The sequence below is a fragment of the Apteryx rowi genome, unplaced genomic scaffold (assembly GCF_003343035.1).
Source record: "Apteryx rowi isolate R43461 unplaced genomic scaffold, aptRow1 scaffold_793, whole genome shotgun sequence".
NCBI lineage: Eukaryota > Metazoa > Chordata > Aves > Apterygiformes > Apterygidae > Apteryx > Apteryx rowi.
Window position 1 is genome coordinate 65659 of NW_020451086.1, and position 20611 is coordinate 86269.

General features: G+C 36.9%; 1 protein-coding gene and 1 long non-coding RNA gene across 4 annotated transcripts in view; one reads left to right on the top strand and one right to left on the bottom strand.

The window, feature by feature from the left end:
• Positions 1-20611, top strand: part of TSHR (thyroid stimulating hormone receptor) — a 67064-nt gene that overhangs the window by 27819 nt on the left and 18634 nt on the right. For 2 of the 3 annotated variants that reach the window (XM_026088888.1, XM_026088889.1), the window contains 4 exons: positions 14709-14783; positions 16046-16120; positions 17309-17386; positions 18337-18405. In XM_026088888.1, the coding sequence (XP_025944673.1) occupies positions 14709-14783; positions 16046-16120; positions 17309-17386; positions 18337-18405 (297 nt within the window). Of the gene's footprint in view, positions 1-2658; positions 2734-14708; positions 14784-16045; positions 16121-17308; positions 17387-18336; positions 18406-20611 lie in introns of all 3 variants that reach the window. The other variant, XM_026088887.1, reaches the window with a different exon arrangement.
• Positions 1652-19262, bottom strand: LOC112977037. Its single transcript, XR_003257269.1, has 4 exons — positions 18934-19262; positions 15194-15323; positions 9086-9126; positions 1652-2963 (listed from the first exon to the last, which is right to left on the bottom strand). It is a non-coding gene; the product is annotated as an uncharacterized LOC112977037 (long non-coding RNA).

A 20611-nucleotide genomic window follows, 5' to 3' on the forward strand; every position in this document is an offset into this window, starting at 1 on the left:
AAACCACTCGTTTTCCTGGCATCAGTTTCTTCCCACAGCTGAGACGCAGAACTGTAGCTTAGTCGGCTCCAGGCCAGCCAGTGCAGTAACAACGCGGCCTGCAGGGTGCCCTGAAGGGTGGCTGGAGGGGTAGAGAAAGCGGGGAGGAATTGCAGCGCGCTGTTCCTCTGCCTCCTCTCCTGCGTGAGAAAAGGGCCCTGTGCCTGCCTGATGTCAGCTGGCTCGATTCGATCCCTGGGCACACAAAAAGTACCCTCTAGTTCCTAGCCCTGGCTGCTTGGCATGAGTGTGTGAGGTCTGTTCATTTTCTGGTTTTCATTTCATTTTCTGTCAGGCTGTTGTATATACAGCTGTTCACTACATAGAACAGATTTTTTTTAATGTTTCATTGATATAACCTAATTTTAGATATGTTAAAATGTAAAACAGAATAATTAATTTTTCTGTTAAGACTGGAACTCCAGTTTCGCGGGAAGTAAACATTTACTGCTTAGAGGAAATCAAAATTAAACAATCTTACACAAACAATACAGAGGTACAGACTAGAAATACTTTCTCTATCCCTCTTTTACATTTTTCCTTTCTTTTGCAAGAAAAGAATAGCTTTCTTAAAGTAATATTACTGTGGAAAGGGAATCTGCTGGTCATACAATCTCTACTAGTTTATAATCTGTTTTCTCATATCTGTTCAAACACTGTTGAATATGTCTCCAAAATAACCAATAAAAAGTACATCTGATGTGAGAAGAGTTAAACTCACTACAGGTAACATGCTTCTAGCTCCAGTATGGACAGTACTTAAAATCCCTGAGAACAGATAGTGGTATTAGTCATCTGCTGGTTGTTAAAGCATACCCTGGACACAAAGTATTGCTTCTAATTTGTTAAAATATTTTAAGTATTATTCAAATAAGCTTTGCTATTGAAAGAAATCTTCTCTAGAATTTCTAAAAAGAAATAAAATTCTGATATATAAGTTATTGCATTAAAAATAACCTATTAGGTTAAAAGATCATATTTTATTTACTATTTACAGTTATTGCTATTAATAGTATGATTGGGAAAAAATTGAAGGAGTGTTAAAATCTTTGCTATTTTGTTTATAGAACATAACTCATATTAGAACTGATGTGAAATATCAGATATTGTTTAAGTTAATATCTGATTCTATGTCTTTGCAGGTCTAAAGTTTAAAGGGGAGAAAAGGCATATTTTATTTATTTATATATATATATAAATAAAATAAATATTTTATTTATTATACTTTATTCAATTCTGACATCTCAAATTGACTTTTAAGTCTCCTCTAGTCAATTTAATTTTGTATTTAGTCCACTTCAGCCTGTTTAAAATTATGGTTAAGTTGCCCAGGATATGTACAACCATGCAAAATATTAAAAACTCAGCCAGTAACTTTGATATGAACCAGGAATTAAAAAAACACTTTAACATTTCATTTGTAGGTAAGTGATCATGTAACATTCATTTTGAGAGGAATATCATCACATTTAAAAAAAACTTTTATCCTTTTATCAGGCACCTTGTATGTCAATTTTTTTACTTTGTTTTGATCAAGTAGTAAATACAACAGTATCAAAAGATACTACTTAAATATTTTAATAATAATAAATATAACATATATATGAGGGATTTCAATTATTTTAAAAGACAGATTAGAAACATGATATGAAATATGACTAGAAAAATGAATAAAATACAGGAATACATCTTTTACGTGCCATTCCCACATTTTTCCATTTTTAAAACTAAGAGGTGTTTTGAAAGACAAAATTGGGTAATGTATATCAAGTAGTAATAAATCAAAGTTACTCTGAAAATCTGCATTAATTAGTTGCATTGCAACTTTATTCATGCTTCAAAGCTTTTAACAAAGTAGTTCCAGTCTTATTATATCCCTAATAATAGTGGAGAGACTCTGTAGAGCTGTTTTCTCATCCCATTGAGTAGCAGTACTGAATGAGAAGAGAAAATACTCTGTAGCAGTATAAATGCTACTCAGTATAAGCTGAGTATAGGTAAATATTTCTTAAGCTCTTTGTTTTGCATCTTGCTACGGGGCCACATTACTCTTTCTATCCTTTATGACATTCACTGTATGGCTGAATTTTCTCTCTAAATTCGTGTTAGAACATAATTTTTTTCTCAACAAGATCAAAACATCAGTTGCCCTGGTGATCTGCTTCTCTCTAGCGAACTTGTGACAGTTACAACAATGATGGCCCGAGGGCTGTCTTTGTTTCCTTCCTTCCCTTTTTTATTCTTGTACAGTATATAGAAAAATATGCCAGTTTAACTGAGGAGTAGATCTCCTTAAAGAACTCCAGGGTGATCCTAGGTGGGAAAAGGTGAGAAATACAATTCTGAAAAGTGAAATCAGAAAGTGCAGTTTTGCTGCTTAGTGGCATCGTTGTGTCTTTTTGATGCAACCGCATCCTGCAGCATGCTGTGCATCTAAGGCATCAGTCCTGATCAGAGTCCTACTGAAAGTTCCTCCCTCAGACACTTACAGCACCACCTGCCATGGTAGGTGGATGAGAAAAAGACTGAGGAGAAAAATGAAGTGACATTAGCTATGAGCACTAGCTATGGTTTGCCATGCTGGCTGATGTATTTCTTTTTCTGTTTTCTGGTGTTTAGCTATATCTCTATAGATGAAACACTTCAGAGTCTGGAGGCCCATTCCTTCAACAGCTTAAGTCAAGTCACTCATATGTAAGTACTGTGACTAAATAAATGTAAATAAATGAATACTGTGATAAAATAAATCTGAGGATGTGTGGAGTAACACACCTGTTGATGTTTGAGTTGTCGTTCTTCTCTCTTTCATAGCTAAATATTCCTTTTCTCATTTCCTTTCTCCTCCATAATGTTGAGTCAGTCTCTTTTTTCTTTGTGCTTCCTTTCCCTACATCTTTTCAGTTCCCTTGCTCTTCTGTATCCTCCTGTAGAAGTGTAGGAAAAAAATCAGTGGGACTAAATTATGGGCTCTGGCTTGATGGCAAGACTAAATAATCTGGCAACTAAGAATGACTTCTGTCAAATTACTGAAGGTAAGTGAAAACAGTAATAGCATTAGAAGTAAAATCAGAAGGGCCAAAACATAAAGCAAAACATTCATTAGTAGAGTTAGCTTTCTAAACAAAATGGCAAAATATGACAGATCTCAAAAATGGTCTTTTACAATTACATGAAATTTAACAGGAACACGTACAAACTATCCCTAATTAGGTGTTAAGGATTCTCAGCAGAAAGAGTTGTTTTGCATATTTCAGAAAAGATTTCTTTTTTTGCAGAGATTCCATGGGAGAGCATTGCCAGTCTTCAGAGGTCAGAAAGCCTAGACTGACAGGAAAGATTTCTGTATCCAAAAATACAATATGACTTAGGCAGATATATCTTTTAAACACATAAAAGGTTGCTGTAAGGGGTGAAAGGGTGAAAGCTCTAATCCGTTTTTCACATTTGTGTTTGACAAAGCAAAATTAAAAATAACCTTAAATTAAACCAGGGAAGATTCATGTTAGACACTAGAAAAAGCTTTCTTACGGGTGGCATAAGTAAACACTAGAATTGTTTTCCCAGGGAGGTTGCCTCTGTATCACTGAAGGCCTTTAATGCTGTGTAATCAGAAACTCCACAGGTTTATTTAACCCTTAGAGAAAGAGACTGAGCTACATCATCTCTTAACACTGCTCTATTTTCTATAGTTTTTTCCTTTTACTTTAAACAGTGGAAACACAAAGGTCAATAAAAATAAAGGAGACTATCATTACTGTTATTGTAGGTAAGGAGTAATTCACGCTGGAAAATGCAAGTGCCTTCCTGGGAGCACCTGGCGCAGAGTCAGAAGTAGAATCCAGGATTCTGAAACCTAGCTCGGGCCAATACCACCACTCCCATAATGCCTGAAACAGAGTTTCACAGAAAGGCTTTGGAGTAAGAACTGCTTATCTTTGGTTAGAATGCAGCTCCTTCTTTTGTAGATGTTTTTTCCAGGCCTGTCTTTCTCATATTCTCTCTTCCTGCTTCACAGTTATTGTGTCTTTTGGTTTTTTTATTTAACAAAAATGAACGTTCATTGAAATGTTTACTGGCAGCACTTTTTGTAAGCAAAGAATAAAGCAGTTGGCAGTATGTACCACATGTGGTATTTGACTTGTGGTTAGCCTTTTTAGAAATTCAAGGTGATAAAATGCTATTGGGCCATCTCATTTCATTGCAGGATTGTTCCATGCAATATGCAGTGTAATATCTTGCCCATTTTAAATGATGCAAATCTAAAGGTTTCCTGAGGAAAAAAGAATTAGCTGGCTAGATAGCTGTTCTTTATTGTTTCTGTATTCAATTCAAAGTGAAGAATGGACTAGAAAAATCTCCCTCAAGATCCTAAGTCATAACAGAAAAATCACCTCCCTCAAGTGTAATGTGATGTAACTGTTTCACTAAAAGACCCCTGCATTTTTAAAGGTCTGACTATTCTAAGTGATTAGTCAGAGTTATGGTGTTCGTAGTGTCTCCTGAGATGGACAAAGGTTGCTCTAGAAACCATGTCTACTATTCTTCAGAATGCTTCAGTTTAGAGCGTCCTGCCGAGTAGCGGCAGGGCATTGAATGCACCCCTGCACAGGAGGCCTGTCAGGGCACTCCTGCAGGATCTAGTCATCTCCACACACTTGGGAGCACTACAAACCCTTGGGCTGTCATGGTGTGTCACAGGGGCTCTACCTGCATGTTCTCCAAGCCATGATTGTCTTCTTCACTCATTCTTGTAATGTGCAATTAGCCTTGCCTAATTTGCGCTACTTTTTACTACCCAAAGGGTTGAAGAGGAATCTGAGCTGGAAGTTTTTTCGCTTGTCCTCTTCCAGGTTCTAACCATGCACAAAGTATGTTTATATTCCTGGCTGGAGGGACATAGACAAACAACATACACTTTTTTCTGTGCAAGAACTAAAAATAATACTCAGGACAAGACACTACAACTCTTGACTCACAAAAGTCAAAAATAGGCAAAAACCACACCTTTGCAAATAGCCTGCAAAGAAGGGCTCTCTCTACTACTCAAAAGGGCTTACCATGTTTTTTAAATCTGTTTGGAGGTAAGTCACACATATTATTTAATCGGGTACTATCTGGACATCTGGAGAATTAGGCAGTTTCATATAACCTGTACAGAAAACTATTTATAAATTTGACCATTTTTCTGAATTGCTTCCATAACTCCTTTGACTTGTTAGCACTAATAGTTGTTGGGGTTGATTTACTTTCCAAACAAGATTATTCAGGGATAAATGCATCTGTTGTGCTATGCATTTGTTTAATGTTCTCCACTTACATAATATTTTCAGAGTGTTATTGCTAAAATAATACTGGATGAAGATTATCATAGGGTACGTTAAAAGAAGTTGAAGTTACTGTAACAGTTTTGAAAGGAAGCCATTTCATAGAGTTTAGTTTTCACAGTCTCAATTTTTCATGAACTTTTCATAGAGTGTAGTTTTATGTAAATAATCTTTTGCCCTTATTTAAACTTGTACACACAGCTTCATTTTAAAAACATTTGGTTTTCTACAGAACTTCTTATGAGAAAATTTAGTGTTTATGGAATGGAAGAACTAATTGCTTTGGCTTGAGTCAAGTGTCATGTGAATAGGCATCCTGCGTTCGTCATCATTCGTGTCTGCCAAGCCCATCAGCGTGCTTCAGCTTTGGTCTTCAGCACTCCATTTTCTGGGTGCTTATTCAATTCTGCTAATGTGCCTCAGTCTTGACTTGCTGTGTTAACTCCAGACCTCAGCTCCATAGGTGCAGCTTGTCCCTGTTCCACCAAGTGCTCTGTTTGAGCATACATCTTATTTTTATAATCCTCTGAGTGCTGAGCAACTTCTGCAAACTAAGGATATTCATCACCTGTTGTATTTTAATGCACCAGATCTCATTTCAGTTTTAATTAGTGGGAAAATTTGCACCCTATTAAGATGAAAATTGGGGCCAAAAGTTTGAATTGATTTTTATGTTAAATTGCCTTCAGAACAGTTTCTTGTTCCTTCTTTTTATTATTACTGCTTTTTATTACGTCTGTTAGTCAAATGCAACATGTTTGCAAAGTCAGGACAGTCTTTCTCCTACACTAGCATAAGTATTTATTTTTTCTAGATATGGTCATGAAAGTGTCTGATCCACAATCAGACAGTGTTGCCTCTGCGTTCACTAGTTATCTTACTAGCAGAGCTGCAGCTTGGCTGCATTAGACTAAAAAGGGTTTTTATAAGCAGGTCTTTGTTTCTCAGGAAAGCATTCCTGTGTAAGGAACCCCAGAAAAATTCACTCTTTTTTTCCCTCTTTTGCTGTGTCTTTGCTCATTCTTCTCTGATCTCTCCCTCATTTCTCCCCACTTTCTTCTCCTCCTCACTCCAAAAGCTCTTTCCTCTCTTACGGGCATCTGAAAAGCCCTTTGAGCTTATGGGAATAGGGCCAGAGGTTATTGTTCAAGAGGCTTGCTCTTCTATAGGCGATGTTGTTTGGAGAGCTGGTGGGGACTGCTCCCCCCTCGCAGCGAGCTGTGCTGAGCTGAAGGGCTGTGTCGGGCAGCTCCACCAGCCCCCTGGCCAGGGCTGCCCTGCTCTTCCCTTGGACACCTCCTGGAGCCAGCTGCGAGACACCAGATTGCAAAAAGGAGAGGTGATTTGATGGAAATATTTGAGAAGCAACTGGAGAGAGCAAGTGAATAGGCCAGTTGGCCCTCTTGGGACCTGAGTGAAGGGGATCTGGGGGAATGCTATATACCTGCAGTGCATTTCAGGGCACTGGGGGAAGTGGGGTGCAGAAAAACCTTGCTGAAAGCTGAAGTTTGGAGGTGGGCATTAGTGTGGCTTGAGCCAGAGCCAGTTTTCTGGCACTAGAGATGCAAAGGCTTAACAGGTGCATGTGAGGTGAAATAATATAATAACACGCCTGGATGCAATCCTGTGCAATGTGCTCTAGGTGACCCTGCTTGAGCAGGGGGGTTGGACTAGATGATCTCCAGAGGTCCCTTCCAACCTCAGTGATTCTGTGATTCTGTAATATGGATAGCTGTATTTAGTGAAACTGAAGGGGGAGAGTAAAATGGGGAAGTATATATACAAGTGAGAAGGGCCAGGAAAGCTGTATGCAAAGTAAATCCAAGAAGGTAGAGAGGGATCTCAAGATATCAGAAAAAAAAAAGGGCTGGTTTAAAACATTTCGGAACTGCTGACCTAGATATGCTTAGTAACTCATAAGTATCTCAGCATAACATGGTTAAATTGGGACTCTGCAGCCAGATTTGCAAGAGCATATTCTGCAAGAGTGTAATATCAAGGGTGTGTCAATATTGCAAGGCGGATATGAATGACTTGTTCAGGAAATAAACTTTAGAATTCACCTAAATATGTGGTTGCTCTTCCTTTTTCTGATGTCACTAAATTCATATAAAATATGAAGTAGGTCATAAACCTTTCTAGAGTTAATTAGGCAAATATATGGCTCACTCAATTCACACATTAGAGTAATATTTGAGTATTTATTAGTAGTAGTTTCCTTTTCAGACTCAATTTTCCTTGGAACTATTTGTTTTTGTCACTGAACGTAATAAGTGTATTATTTATACGCTTGGAAGATCTTGACATAGGACTTTAAGTATATTGCCAAGTGATGTTCTCTGCACATTTGTTCTTGACAACTGAAAGTTTCTTAAGTAATTTTTTTCAAATGGCAAAACAGAGGTGCTATTCATGGATAGTATGAAGTCAGTTTGATTGTAAGCCTATTACGTTTTTGTTTACTAGCCTGGGTGCCAGAAATAAAATTTTAAATATTGATTGTCTTTAAAACACACATAAGCCAATTCTTAATGGTTTATGTACTAAAAAAATAGATAAAGCAGATGCTGAATATTAGTAAATTTTGAAAATGTTCCAGAAATAATTCAGTCATCCTATGCAGAGCAGAAGGAAGCATCCTTTATCCTTATTAGCATCTCCAAGCAATTTCAGATAGGATTGCAAAGTAAAATATTTCTTTCTCAGTTCATCTTTTGCCTATCTGTAAATGGTCAACAAGGAAGCCTATTACACTTTTTATTTTTTTATGTCTCAAAAGCACTCTGATCTCAGAAGTACTCAGACTTGTTAGAGTGCTGTTGAATGCAGAATTTAAACACTGAATGTTAAGATTAGGTTATATTTATAGTGTGTAAAAGTTCCACTTCAGAAATTATTTAGAATCAACTCTCAAGCATTTAGACTCCTGGGAACTAGCCTACTAGACATTAAGTATACCATTTGGCTGTGTCTGCTAAAACTACTAATGTTTTTCCCAGAGTGACTTTTCAAAAGAACCTTTAGCTCCCAATCAGTGGATTTCAATCTTTCCAATTCACCAGTTCAGAAAAACTTGTTTTTAAAAGTGAAAACCCAGTCTAATGAATCTATTAATAACCAGCTCGCTTTTCTTAGGTTCTTGGATCCTTTAGAAGTAATCCTTAAACCACAACAGTCTTTTGATTACAATTTGAAAATCACTATCATGTAACATTTAGGCACTTCTGAGTGTGCTACTTGCAACTGATTATTGGAAAATAAATTATAAAAGTTAGTTTGTATATTGCTGTCCTGTAACTGATAAGATTAGAACTATTCAAACATCTTTTCTCCTTTTGAGCTTCCTTCATTAGCTACAGTATTGATGGACCTATAGCTGTCCTTTAAATCTGAGTTTCTAGGGAAGATTCCTTCTATTACTGTGACATTCATGATGTCCATAGCGTCCAACAAGGACAGTGGCACAGTTCAAGGATGGAACTGAATTTGAGGATTTTTTTCTCACACATATGAAATGAGAGGCTGCATATTTGGCCAGTCAAGTGCAAGAGGTGCATTTGACTGGACTAGGAGTAAGGAAAATTGGATTCTTTTCCTGATTTTTCCTTAAGCATAACATGTCACTTTGGTTGAATTGCTTTTACCTTTTTACACCTATCTATTTATTTGACTGGAGGCTTTTAGGGGACTGATTGTCTTCTGTTGATCTATGTAGTACCTACCACAATGGGCTCCTTCTCTCCTTTTGGACTTCAAGAGACCCCTGTAATACAAAGTATAGAATGAAATGCAAATATAATTACATTATATATTAAAGCACACTTCTTTCCTAATCTCACCATTACCAATTCGAGGAAATGGAACAGCAGGGGAATAAACCCCATTGTTCAGTGCATCTATTGATTTCCTCACTCACATTCCCAAAGCTTCTCTTTGATTACTGTGCTGTCTCATCTGGCAGTTTTAAATCTTTTATTCCCAGATTAATTAGTTTTTCATTCGCCTTTGTCAAACTGCACTTGCCCTCTCCTGGCCCAGTTACTTAATAGATCAAAATCTGTTTGAATCTGATTGCATTATTCTGAACTTCCAATTTTAGTACCATCTACAGGCTTTGAATTCTTACTTACAATACCCTCATCCAAATCATTTCTGCAAAATGTTATGAATAGCAACAAGCCAAAACCTGATGACTCTATGGCACTCCAATACATGATCCATTTTCAGACTGAAGGCTGATCTGATGACAGCCTTTCCCTGAAATACTTTTGGTTCACAGCAAAGGAACATGTAGCCAAGAAGCTCAAGTCCAGCTTTTTAAATGTAGGCAGTGCTGGAAAAAACACGCCAGTTAAAGTTTATGAAACAAACTCCACTGTCAGGAGTGTGATTGCTACATGTCTAATAAAACTATCTGAGAAAAGCAAGAGACTAATACTGAGAAGATATCTTTTAAATACAGAAACAGACAGTACTGTTTAAAGTAGTTAACAGGCAGGAAGAATATTTGAATACAACAAAATAATAGTAGTTGTATAGTTATCAGCTACATCAGTTTAACATGCAAGTAACAGGTAAACCCTTGTCTCCCTGCAATGTCTGAGAAAACAGTGAAAACTGGACTGGAAAGAGCATAACTTTTTATCAGTACAGCAGCATATAGGCAGGCTAAAGGCCTGGTAACTGTATCCAAATGTTTACATACTGTCTTATGTCTCTTTTCCCACTTTTAGTTCTCAGATAACTTGGCTGGGTTGGTATTGTTCCGTAAGTATGATTCCAGTGTCAATTTAAATGGCAACTTAAAGTCCAGTTTCCTGACAGCTATATTGTCTAGCCTGCAGACTGCCCTTAGGGTATTTGACAGTGTTAAGGGATGGTAACAGGAAATAGATGCCACAGCTCTGAAACATGATTGTTTGATACACACAGTTGGTTAAATTTATGTGTTTATTCCCCTTAGAAATGCTGGCATATCAGTCAGTGATAATCTTTATGGTTGTAATCATGGGCTCCCTGAAATGGACAGAAGCAGAAATGCTGTTGCGCCCCGCTGACGGCTGGAGGCTGCTGGGGCATCCTGGGCTTTCAGAACACCTGCTGCTCTCCTCAAGTCTCACTTAGCAAGTCCCACAGGTTAAATGGGCTGATGCATGGTCTTGCAGACCTCTAAAATGCTTGCATCAAAGATATGCTTGTCAGTGCCGAACTACTGTGCCATGTATCGAAGGATGTTTAGTGTGCCCAGCTTCCAGATGACAGGGGCCTAGAAAGAGGTAATGCTGTTGCTCCAAACTTGGTTATAGCTCTTGGCAAAAACAGCCCTCAACGTAAATTTCTTTAACTATGAAGCGTTTGCAATATTTTTGAGATGATAGGTCCTTCTTTTAAACAAAGAAACATAATATTTATTCCTCACAGTGAAAAAAGCTTCTGTGTGTTTTCTTGACAGTGGCTCCTAATTTAATCTGAGTTGATTTAAGCAGAGATTCATAGATGAAACTTATCACCTTACACAGATTTCCATTTTCTAGCGCTCAATATGACAGATAAGATACACCTACATGAGATTATAACAATCATTATCATTAGCTCACCTAGATTGCTAGGTTAAAGCTGTTGTATATTCATTTTGTATTACATGGTGAAGAATTCTCAAAGTTGCTTGCCTCACAGTCACAGGAGCTAAAGATAAAAGGAGCCATTAATACCTTACCCATCTTTAGATCCTGCTTTTGGCTCTGCTGGAATTCTCCCTTGACCTTATTCAGTACTTCAACTCAGATTTCAAGGCGGCAGGGGAGTCTTGATGGGACATTTTTAATTTGAATCCACCACCTCACCTTGTGCCTCACTTTTTATTAAAAGTTAATCTTTTAACCTGATGTCAGATCAAGTTATGAAATCTTGTTCACTTTTTTACTACTTTTAATGCCAAAACTCTCACAGAAGTTAATAATATGTGACCTTTAATGAAAACTGTGTGTATCCCTCAGTCTTTGGCCTATTCACTGATGATTGTCTTTCTTTTGAAATATGGCATGTGCCAGATTTATGAAAGTCTGAATACAAAAGTTATTTTGAGAATGAACTTGCTTTTAGAGCAAAGACAGAAACCATATTCTTTGAACTGAAGGGTCAAGGAGATTTCTGGCACTTATTTTGAACTAAATTATTTGAGCCACTTAATTATCTCAAGGAAAGATAACACATTTATCTCCATGTATGTCTCTCAGTGTTTTCCTTGTCACCAGCATAGTTCTTTGATTTATTCTTGGCCATTATTTTCTAATAGAGACAAAATGGTCTCCACATGTGCAATCATGTTAAAGAACTGTGGAATATAAAAAGGTTACATACATGCTGTCTTTTTCTTCAGACATAGTTAATTACAGTGTAACGGTATGTTAAGTGAACACAGAGCAGTGCCTCATCTTGGCAAGATTCCTTATCTATATTTTGCATTTTTTAGGAAAGTAAAGGTGTTAACATAGTTTTGCAAATTTTTTAAGAAACGAAAAGACTTCATGGATTAATTTTCTTAGTTTAGAGATTTAAAATGTGCTGGGAGAACAGAAAAGAGATAGCTAAATTTCAATTCTGAAAAAGGAGATCTAGGAAGTAAACACATTATAATTTCATTAGACACTATAAAATCCTATTACTCTTACTTTATATATAGACAGACCTAACTCTCCTGCAGAGATAATAGTAGATGGAGTGGCCTGGGCTTCATAAAAATTGGTCTACTAAATATATACATTTTCAACTCATTGAATAGAAAGAGAATATCATTAGAACTCAAATCTGTTTTTATAGACAGCAAGTCTATAAAAGGATATCATTAGTTGACTTTCATTCACAATGAAAGAATTTGAAATCTGTGATGACATAACTACGCGCAGTAGGATGTAGAGAATGAAGTCTATGTTACATTTTGCATCAACAGAAGGCAAAGAGATACACTATCCTCTGTATTGTTAAGCATGACTTATATGGTGACTGGTGTGTTCATTGCAATGAATGGGGTGAATTTAAATGACCTGAGGCATCCAAATTCACTGATGAGCTCTGTAAAAGAGGCAGAAAAAAAGAGTACAAAGTACTGTTGGAGACTTGAAGGAATTAGCAGGAAAAATAGGTCATATAATTATAAAGCTAAATAGATTGTTGTAGTCGATGGGACTACTATACAACAGTCCTGTAGCAATTTGGGGGGAATGTTTATTGCAAAGTCACTTTCAAAGCCTAGAGGAATCTTTAACAAGTCTCCAATAAACTATCAAGTATCACAGAAAAAAGGTCTGAAGAGACAGAGAGGGGGCATGAGAAAATGTGCACATCTCCCAGCTGGCTGCCATGACTGACCTGATTCTCCAGCCCAAGAGGTTAATCAGAGTGCTCCAAGAGTGGTGCATTTCAGCTGAGTGCTACAGCGACCGAGCCCCCTGTGGACCTGGGGTTTCCTCGACAGCCACAGCGCACGTGTACTACCTAGCCCTGTGCACAGTAAGACGATCTCTGTCTGAAAGCATCAAATGCACACTGCATTTTTGTGTGCAAACTGTGGTTTTGTATCAGAGGAGCAGTAAGTCAAAACTTTTGGAAATGCTTGACCTTGTGCACCTGCGTTATACCAGCACCGTGCACACAAGCTGTGGACATGCAGGGTTTCTGGAGAGGTGGCACTCAGTGACGAGACCCTACCACTATGCCAATTGTACAGAAGCAGTTTGTAGAACTTTTGGAACCATTATCAAAAATAAGGCTACCAAACATCCAGGATCCCACAGAAAGACAGCAATTTTACAGGAATCCCTAGACAGATTCCTGAGAGAAAAAGACGACTTGTAAAGGAGGGGCTTGGCATATGGTAATCTTATAAAGTAATAAGAAGGTCTTGGACAAGCTTGCCTGTTATTGGATAATCAGACATATCAGGAAGCTGGACAGTTTAAATGTGTAGGGTTACAGTTTGATGACTGAAGAAATACAGGCACAGGTACAACACGGGCATATATTTTCTTTCCAGAGAATTTCTGTTAGTTGTGCAGGCTTTAAAAAAAATCCACTACAGTGAAGGTGGTGAAATTCCAGTGACTTCAGAGGGCAGGGTGTGTGGCTAGACAACATGAGCTAAAGTTTTAATGGAAAACAATGTGATAGTGTACAGCTTGCGGATGAAGCTGACATTGAAGCTCAACGAACAGTGCTGAGTACAGCCTGAGAGGACCCCTGAGACTGCGCAGTCGTGGAAAACATGCCTTGACAGGAAGAGAACAGCTAAAAACATGTGTGATCCAGACCAGCTTTGCTAGTTTAAATTGTATTTTGCAATGCTATTGCTCTCCCAACCCACCTTTCGCTCCAGCTGCTGTGGAGGGTGCTACTATATTAACTTACCCGAGACATTGTTTCATCTGGATGGATATTACTGAGAATGTATCAGGGTAAAGGGCCCAGAATTACTTTAAATTTCTGTTGTATTCTCTTCTACCAGATGATTTCCAGGAGATCTCATCTGCCCTAGCTACAACATACTTCAACTGTATATCACAAAATAGTAACTGTACAGGGGATTGTGAGGCTTAGCACATGTGAAGGGCTTTGAATGTAAGTCAAACATGTAAGTTTTGCATATTCTGAAGGAGCTTTTATTTCCATTTTATTGTGGCTAAACTAAGGCATAGAGCCATATTAACTTTTTAGGATGTTATAGCACATAACTGTTAAACAAGAAATAAAACTCATGTCTAAATCCCACTCCTACCTCTCTAGAAAAGATTCTGCCTTTGTATTTATTAGCTTCGTTGTAAATGTTTTAAACTTGTTTATGTTAACTTACATTAATAATGCACATGTTACAATTAAGTTACAAGGTAGGAGGTTTACCTGACAGTACTGACGATGACTATGGCACTGATAGGCACCAACTGTAGACTCTCAAGAAATCAAATATTTTTTTTTATTTTTGATTTTCTTCTTTTTACTTAATTTCGCAGACACAAAACTCTACCCATGTTCCCTAATGCTGCATCAAGCCTTAACCATATGCTGTCACTTTGATTTTAACAGGCAGAATTGAACAAGTCTGAGGACCCCTAAGCAAAAGTCAGGTGTTTCTTCCCCCTTGATTAAACTAGGTAGTGTCCAGGACTGCATCTATCCAGGTGATAATTCTTCAATATAAGATTGCTCAAAAAGTGTTGTGACCTCCAGCCAGCCAACATGAAAGCTCATTACAGGAATTAGTTTCCTGAAATTTCACTTTAATATTGCTAGTTTCTGTTCAATAAATAATAATAATAAAAGATCGGTATGATAATGTTCCCCCTTTTTTTACAGTGAAATTCGAAATCTTAGAAACTTGGGTTACATAGATGCAGATGCCTTTAAGAACCTCCCACTGCTGAAATACCTGTAAGTATTTGGCACCTGTAAGTGGTTGGCACTTAAAGCTCACAGAGGACTCTTTAAAGTCTTCACAGTATAGTGGTTTTGTTTCTTTTCTTTTCATTTTGCAGCTGGTTACAATGTTTTCCCGTACTGCTTTATTTTCAAAACAGAAAACCAGCTAGATTGGACCTTTGATTTTGCCAGAAAGGGAAAAATGCTCACAAATTCATCAGTAACTTTGCCATTCTTCTTATCTATTAAATAACTGGAATGCACAAACATCTGCTTGGTAAAATTCTGCAGCTAGTATTCTATTAAGGATTAGAATTGTCTTACCATATTTGTGTAGGGAATACTGGAAAGAGGGACACAATAGAAATATGCACATCTTTGGAACTTGCTAGATATATATATTTACATATGTATGTAAATACCTGTCAGCTACATGCAACAAGCTGATCTGTAGACACCTGATTTCATACAACTTCCATGGCAGAAAGAAGTCTGGAGAGTTCCTCCATATTCCCAAGAAGTTTCTCAAGAGCAGCACAGAGTAGTGAAACCCTGAAATTACAAAATTATAGCATAAGAGAACGAGGAAGAGAAAGAGCATAACTTCTATGATTTTGAGACTCCAGAAAGGGTGGTGTGCATGTGGTAGGGATAGTGGTGAGGAGGAATGATTTTCCAGGTTTTCCTATGTATCTGAAAGCAATAAAAAGAATATAATCAGAATTATTTTATGTCAGGAGAACAGCTTTCAAATTTGAGAACTATATTTTCTTAAGTTATTTTCACTCTATAGGAGTTCGGAAATAAGGGTCATTAACTGTATTCATGTAAAATTTGACAGTTGGAAGACCAGATTGTTTCCCTTTTTAGAGGTATTTGGAGATATTTAGAGGTATTTTCTTAGCCTCAATAAATGATAGAGGATTTGGTGGTCCAGCTTACTGTCTGAAGCAGCCTAAATCTGTCAAGTGAATCTGGAGTTGTAATTTTTTCTCCCCTACCATTTTCACTGGCTACTTCCCCCTGCAGATCTGCTTACCTGTCTTATTATTCCAGTTCACATCTTTTAGATTCTATGATTTATCATAAATATGCTATTTTGGTTTTTTTACTTGTTCTAGCATCCTTAATTTTGAACAGTTGATTATATGCAAATTTATTGCCAATAGAAAGTATGAAATAAACATCCTGCACTGTTGAATGCTCTAAATACACTTTTTTTTTTTCCTTCAGTAGTCTGTTTCATGTAGTTTTCTGTCTCTCCTCTGTTTCAGTGGGATTTTTAATACTGGACTCAAAGTATTTCCTGACCTCACCAAAATCTATTCATCTGATGTGAACTTTTTACTGTAAGTATCTGTCCTCACAGCTGGTAAGAATACTGCTGACTTCAGACCACAAGAAACCCTATAGTGAAGGCTTCCATTTTAAAGAAAAGTATCAAATAAGTCTGCCAAAACACTTTTCCTCAAGATAGTTCAATAACCATTGATACCAAAGCTGGGAAATGCTGGGTTATCTAGCACTATAAATTTGATCTGGATGAGACATGGACACAATCACATTTCTCTTGAATTAGCCAAAGCTCATGATACAGGACTTCTATTGGCCTTTTGCTTTTATTTAGACTCTATACTGGCTGGGCAATGCCTGAAGTAACATGGAATTAGAATAGAGTGTCAGGCAAGACGTGTTCTGACATACAGCCAGCCTGCCAAAATTTCTCCAACAAATTTGTGCTGGCAGGGTGAGCACCTGATACTACTGTCCATTAGCTGAATCTACTATGTCGTGAATCTTGATCTCAGATAGCTATCTTTGCCTTCTTTCTTCTGACCCCACCCTGAGCACAGGAAATTCAAGAGCAGGAGAACTGATCCTGAGAGCAATCATTTATCATCACATCTTTAGAAAGCTCAGTATTGGCTGAGTATTATGCTCTGAGCATAAAAAAGACTTTCGGGAGATTGCAGAGTGGGAATTAAAACTATTCAAGAAATGGCAGACAATGAAACACTCATTTGGGCAAGAGCTGAGAAGAATCATTAGATTAGATCACATAGTAATTTTTTTATTTCCTTTGTGCTAGATGCAGTTCTGTAAAATGAAATGTCTCTGTCTTGCATAAGGTATCTATTTGTGAGCTTGTGAGCTTTTATCTGAGCTCAACTAAAGAACAGGATTTCAGTTTTAAATTAATTTGGGCTAACTCAGTTCACATTGCAGCATTATTTGTCTTCCTGATTCTTTAGCCTATAAGAAAAGGGAACAGTGTGTGCTGTTAATCACTAGAATCACACAAGTTAGGCACACCTTACCCAGACTATAAAACTCATCTACTGCACAAGCTTACTTCTTGAATGCTAGAAGGTTCTTGATTCTTAACCTTCCCATGTACAGCTTTAGGACTAGGTATAACTAAACAAATTACTTTACACTTATGTTGATTATCTAGGCAGAGAACATTTAATAATAAAACTAGAGAATCTGCTCTGTTATGCAGATGTTTGATTGTGATTTTTTGTTTCCTTTTTCAGTGAAATTGCAGATAATCCTTTCATGACTTCAGTGCCTGCAAATGCTTTCCATGGGCTCTGTAACGAATCTCTTACTCTGTAAGTTCTCCCGGTTTAAGTCAGAAGGCAATCACATTGCCTTGGCCTGTCAAGCGTATGACAACACATTAAAAATAACTCAGTCCTACTCTTTAGTAGTTTGTAATAGAGAAACATCATAGGCAAGCATTATCCATAATATAGGTTACATAAATCCTTTACTTTGACAGTGATTTGAATCAGGCCTTCTGCTTTTCATTAAACTGGTCTGTGCTAAGCATTTTTAAAAGAAAAAATAACAGAAGATAGTATGATCACAATGACAGTGGACAGTTATATTGGAGAAAATCCAACAGAAAAATTTGCAGAGTTCTACTTCTATTAAGCTACAGCATGCTTAGAACTGCTTCAAATATTTTTTTGCAGCCTAAGTGGCACATACTAACGGGTGGCAAGGGGCAGAGGAGACAGATTTGAGGTGAAAAAAAAGTTAAATTCAGTTCAATTATGCAAGTCAAATGCAGTGTGAGCCTCAGGAAAGGATGGAGGGGAAGGGAGAGAAAATGACTATAATGAGATAGGAAAGTGAGAACTGAGCAAAGAGAAAGAATTTACAAATTCAGCCAGGCCTTACATTAAAACCACACTTATTTTGTTATGTATTATTTCCTTTAGCCTTCCTTAATCAGTCTTGGTAGGATTTTGTTTCCTTGATTTAGCTTGAGGGTGAGAAAGTTATGGGAAAGTGTTTTAGTCTTGTTCTATCTTTGTTGTAGAAAGAAGTAAAAGATAGCACACCTGCCACACGGTATTCTTGATTCAGCTACACTCAAGAATGCTGCTGGGCATCTGTTTGACCTTGCACTATAATTGCCGCTTCTTCAAGAGATTGAAATTAACTATCCATAAGTGTGCTGTTGCCAAGAAAAATGATACATAAGATGTTAGGTGTTTAGTTATTGAAGCATCCCAAAATAAACTAATTTTTTTTTTTTTTTTTTTGCTTGCAGCAAACTGTACAATAATGGTTTTACCAGCATCCAAGGCCATGCTTTTAATGGGACAAATCTGGATGCTGTGTAAGTAGCAGATCATTCCCTTCTTTCAGAAAAAAAAATCTATGATGAATACTTTACGCCTGTTTGAGGCTCTCAAATACATACACTATTCTAATTATTTTTAAGGATTAAAGAAAGGATATTAATTTGAGTCAACAATAACAATATGGGCTTTTTAATGACTTTTTCGGTGTGCTTTGATTTGATATACATTTTATGTCTTAGAAATAAAATCATGGCAGGTAAGTCCAGTATAAATTTTGATTAACTTTCTGGCTTGAAGCTACATCTGTAAATAAAATTTATTTTGATCATTAGTATTTCTAAGACAATTTCAGAAATAATTATCCTGCTGTATTTACAAGACAGATTATTTTAATAAGTGTAATAAAGATAATGCTAGCAGCCCTTTTACAGAAATCTCTTCCCTGCAGAAAAGGAGAGTGGTATAAGGTGTTGGGAGCAGTTGAGAAGAACCAGTCATTTGCACTGGAAATGAGAGATGGACATGCCAAAAGCATGAAGCAATGATTCCATTTTGTCCCTTACCTTCTTTTGTAGTAGTTTCTGGGAAACTACTACGTAGTGCGTGAATGATCTTTTTACACCATACGCATAATAATCTGTATCAATCATTTGCAAAGGACAAATCTCAAAAGACTGTAGAGGTTCCACTTTGTCAAAGTATATTCAGCTCTTGTAGACACGGCTTGACTGAAGAGTCTGGCAGGAGGTCTCATGAGAAAGAGATTTCTTCATCATGAACGCCTAAATTAACCAGAGAGGTGCATTAGGATACATATGATTATTTTCAGTACTTCTTTATTTTAAAAAGTGTTTGAATTCCATAACAATAGTATTCTTCACATGCTCTTAATCCWTTCAAACTGCCTTTTTTCCCTTAACAGGTGGACAGACTTCCTGAATTTTGAAAAGGTTCAAGTTTAATTAAAGATTTGGAATAGCTCTTATTTCACTCACATTAGTTCAGTTACACTGAACTTTCATATGAGACAGGAAGTATTTCATGATGACATAGTATTTGTACTAGTGCCCACAGAAATCACAAGATACAAAATTAGGTGAATGGGATCCTGTATCTTGACAGAATCCTTCTCAGCTGCATACGCAATACTTAATATTTTTCTAAGGCTGAGCCAATATATGAACTGTGCTCAGCTCTTATATTTCTTTTTTAACATTTTGATGAAACACAGTTTTGAGATGATTTTGCATGAATTTTTCTTTTTGTTTCTCTGCTAGTGTGCAAGTACTATTACTTCTAACCTCATTGGAATTTTTCTTGTTATTAAAGAATCAAGCAAAAATGTAGTTTAACATGGAGCCCTAAACATCTGCTTTATTGGACTGGGTAAAAGTAGAGAAGCGGAAAACACATACCAGGTTCTGCAGATACTGTTTACTTTCTCTTAGAAAAAGCCCATAATTAGTATTGTTTAAGTGAAGCTTCCCAGAGACTGGCTATGATGTCCTAGTTATGTAAATAAAAAAAAGAACTAAAAACATGCTTACCTTCAGGGCTTCTTTCACCAGTAGTAAAAATGGTTCATTATGACAGTTTTCTCCTAATTAAATCATATGACATTTACCTGGAGCAAAGCACCACTCCAGATTTACAAGGCAAATTAGGTAGCAGAACATCAGTGGCAATCTGTTTGATAAACTATATTGCAATTTCTAAGCTGATTTTCTGAAGTAGTTTGTTTACCATATATATGCCAAGACAAGATACAATTTTCTTAAGTGAAAGCTTGGAGATTTGTTGTTTCTAGCAGCAACATTAAGTTAATGCAAAAGGCAAATATTTTATTTTCTGTAATCTGACATTCTAAATTAAACTCCTGTTTATCCAACACTGTGCAGTGAAGAATGTACCTATTCCCTCTGGGTCTGATCCAAGACCCTTTGGACTTCACAAAAAAGAAGGAAAAAAAGAGGAAGAGAGTGAAAGAAAGAAATTTTAAGGGGGTTTAAATTATGACCTCAAGGAGGAAGACAAGCAGAAAAAGGAAAAGAAAAATTCATTTTTGATTAATCATTCAGAGGCCTTATGTTCCATCTATTAATCATAATCAATGTTGGGAATCTCAGAGGATATCTTCTACCATGCAGTGTGCCTTTCAATCACTCTTGCAGTATTGAAAGACCTGTATCATTCAAGAGAGCGAAAATGATCCACGCAGATATGTGCTCTAATGTTTTCCAT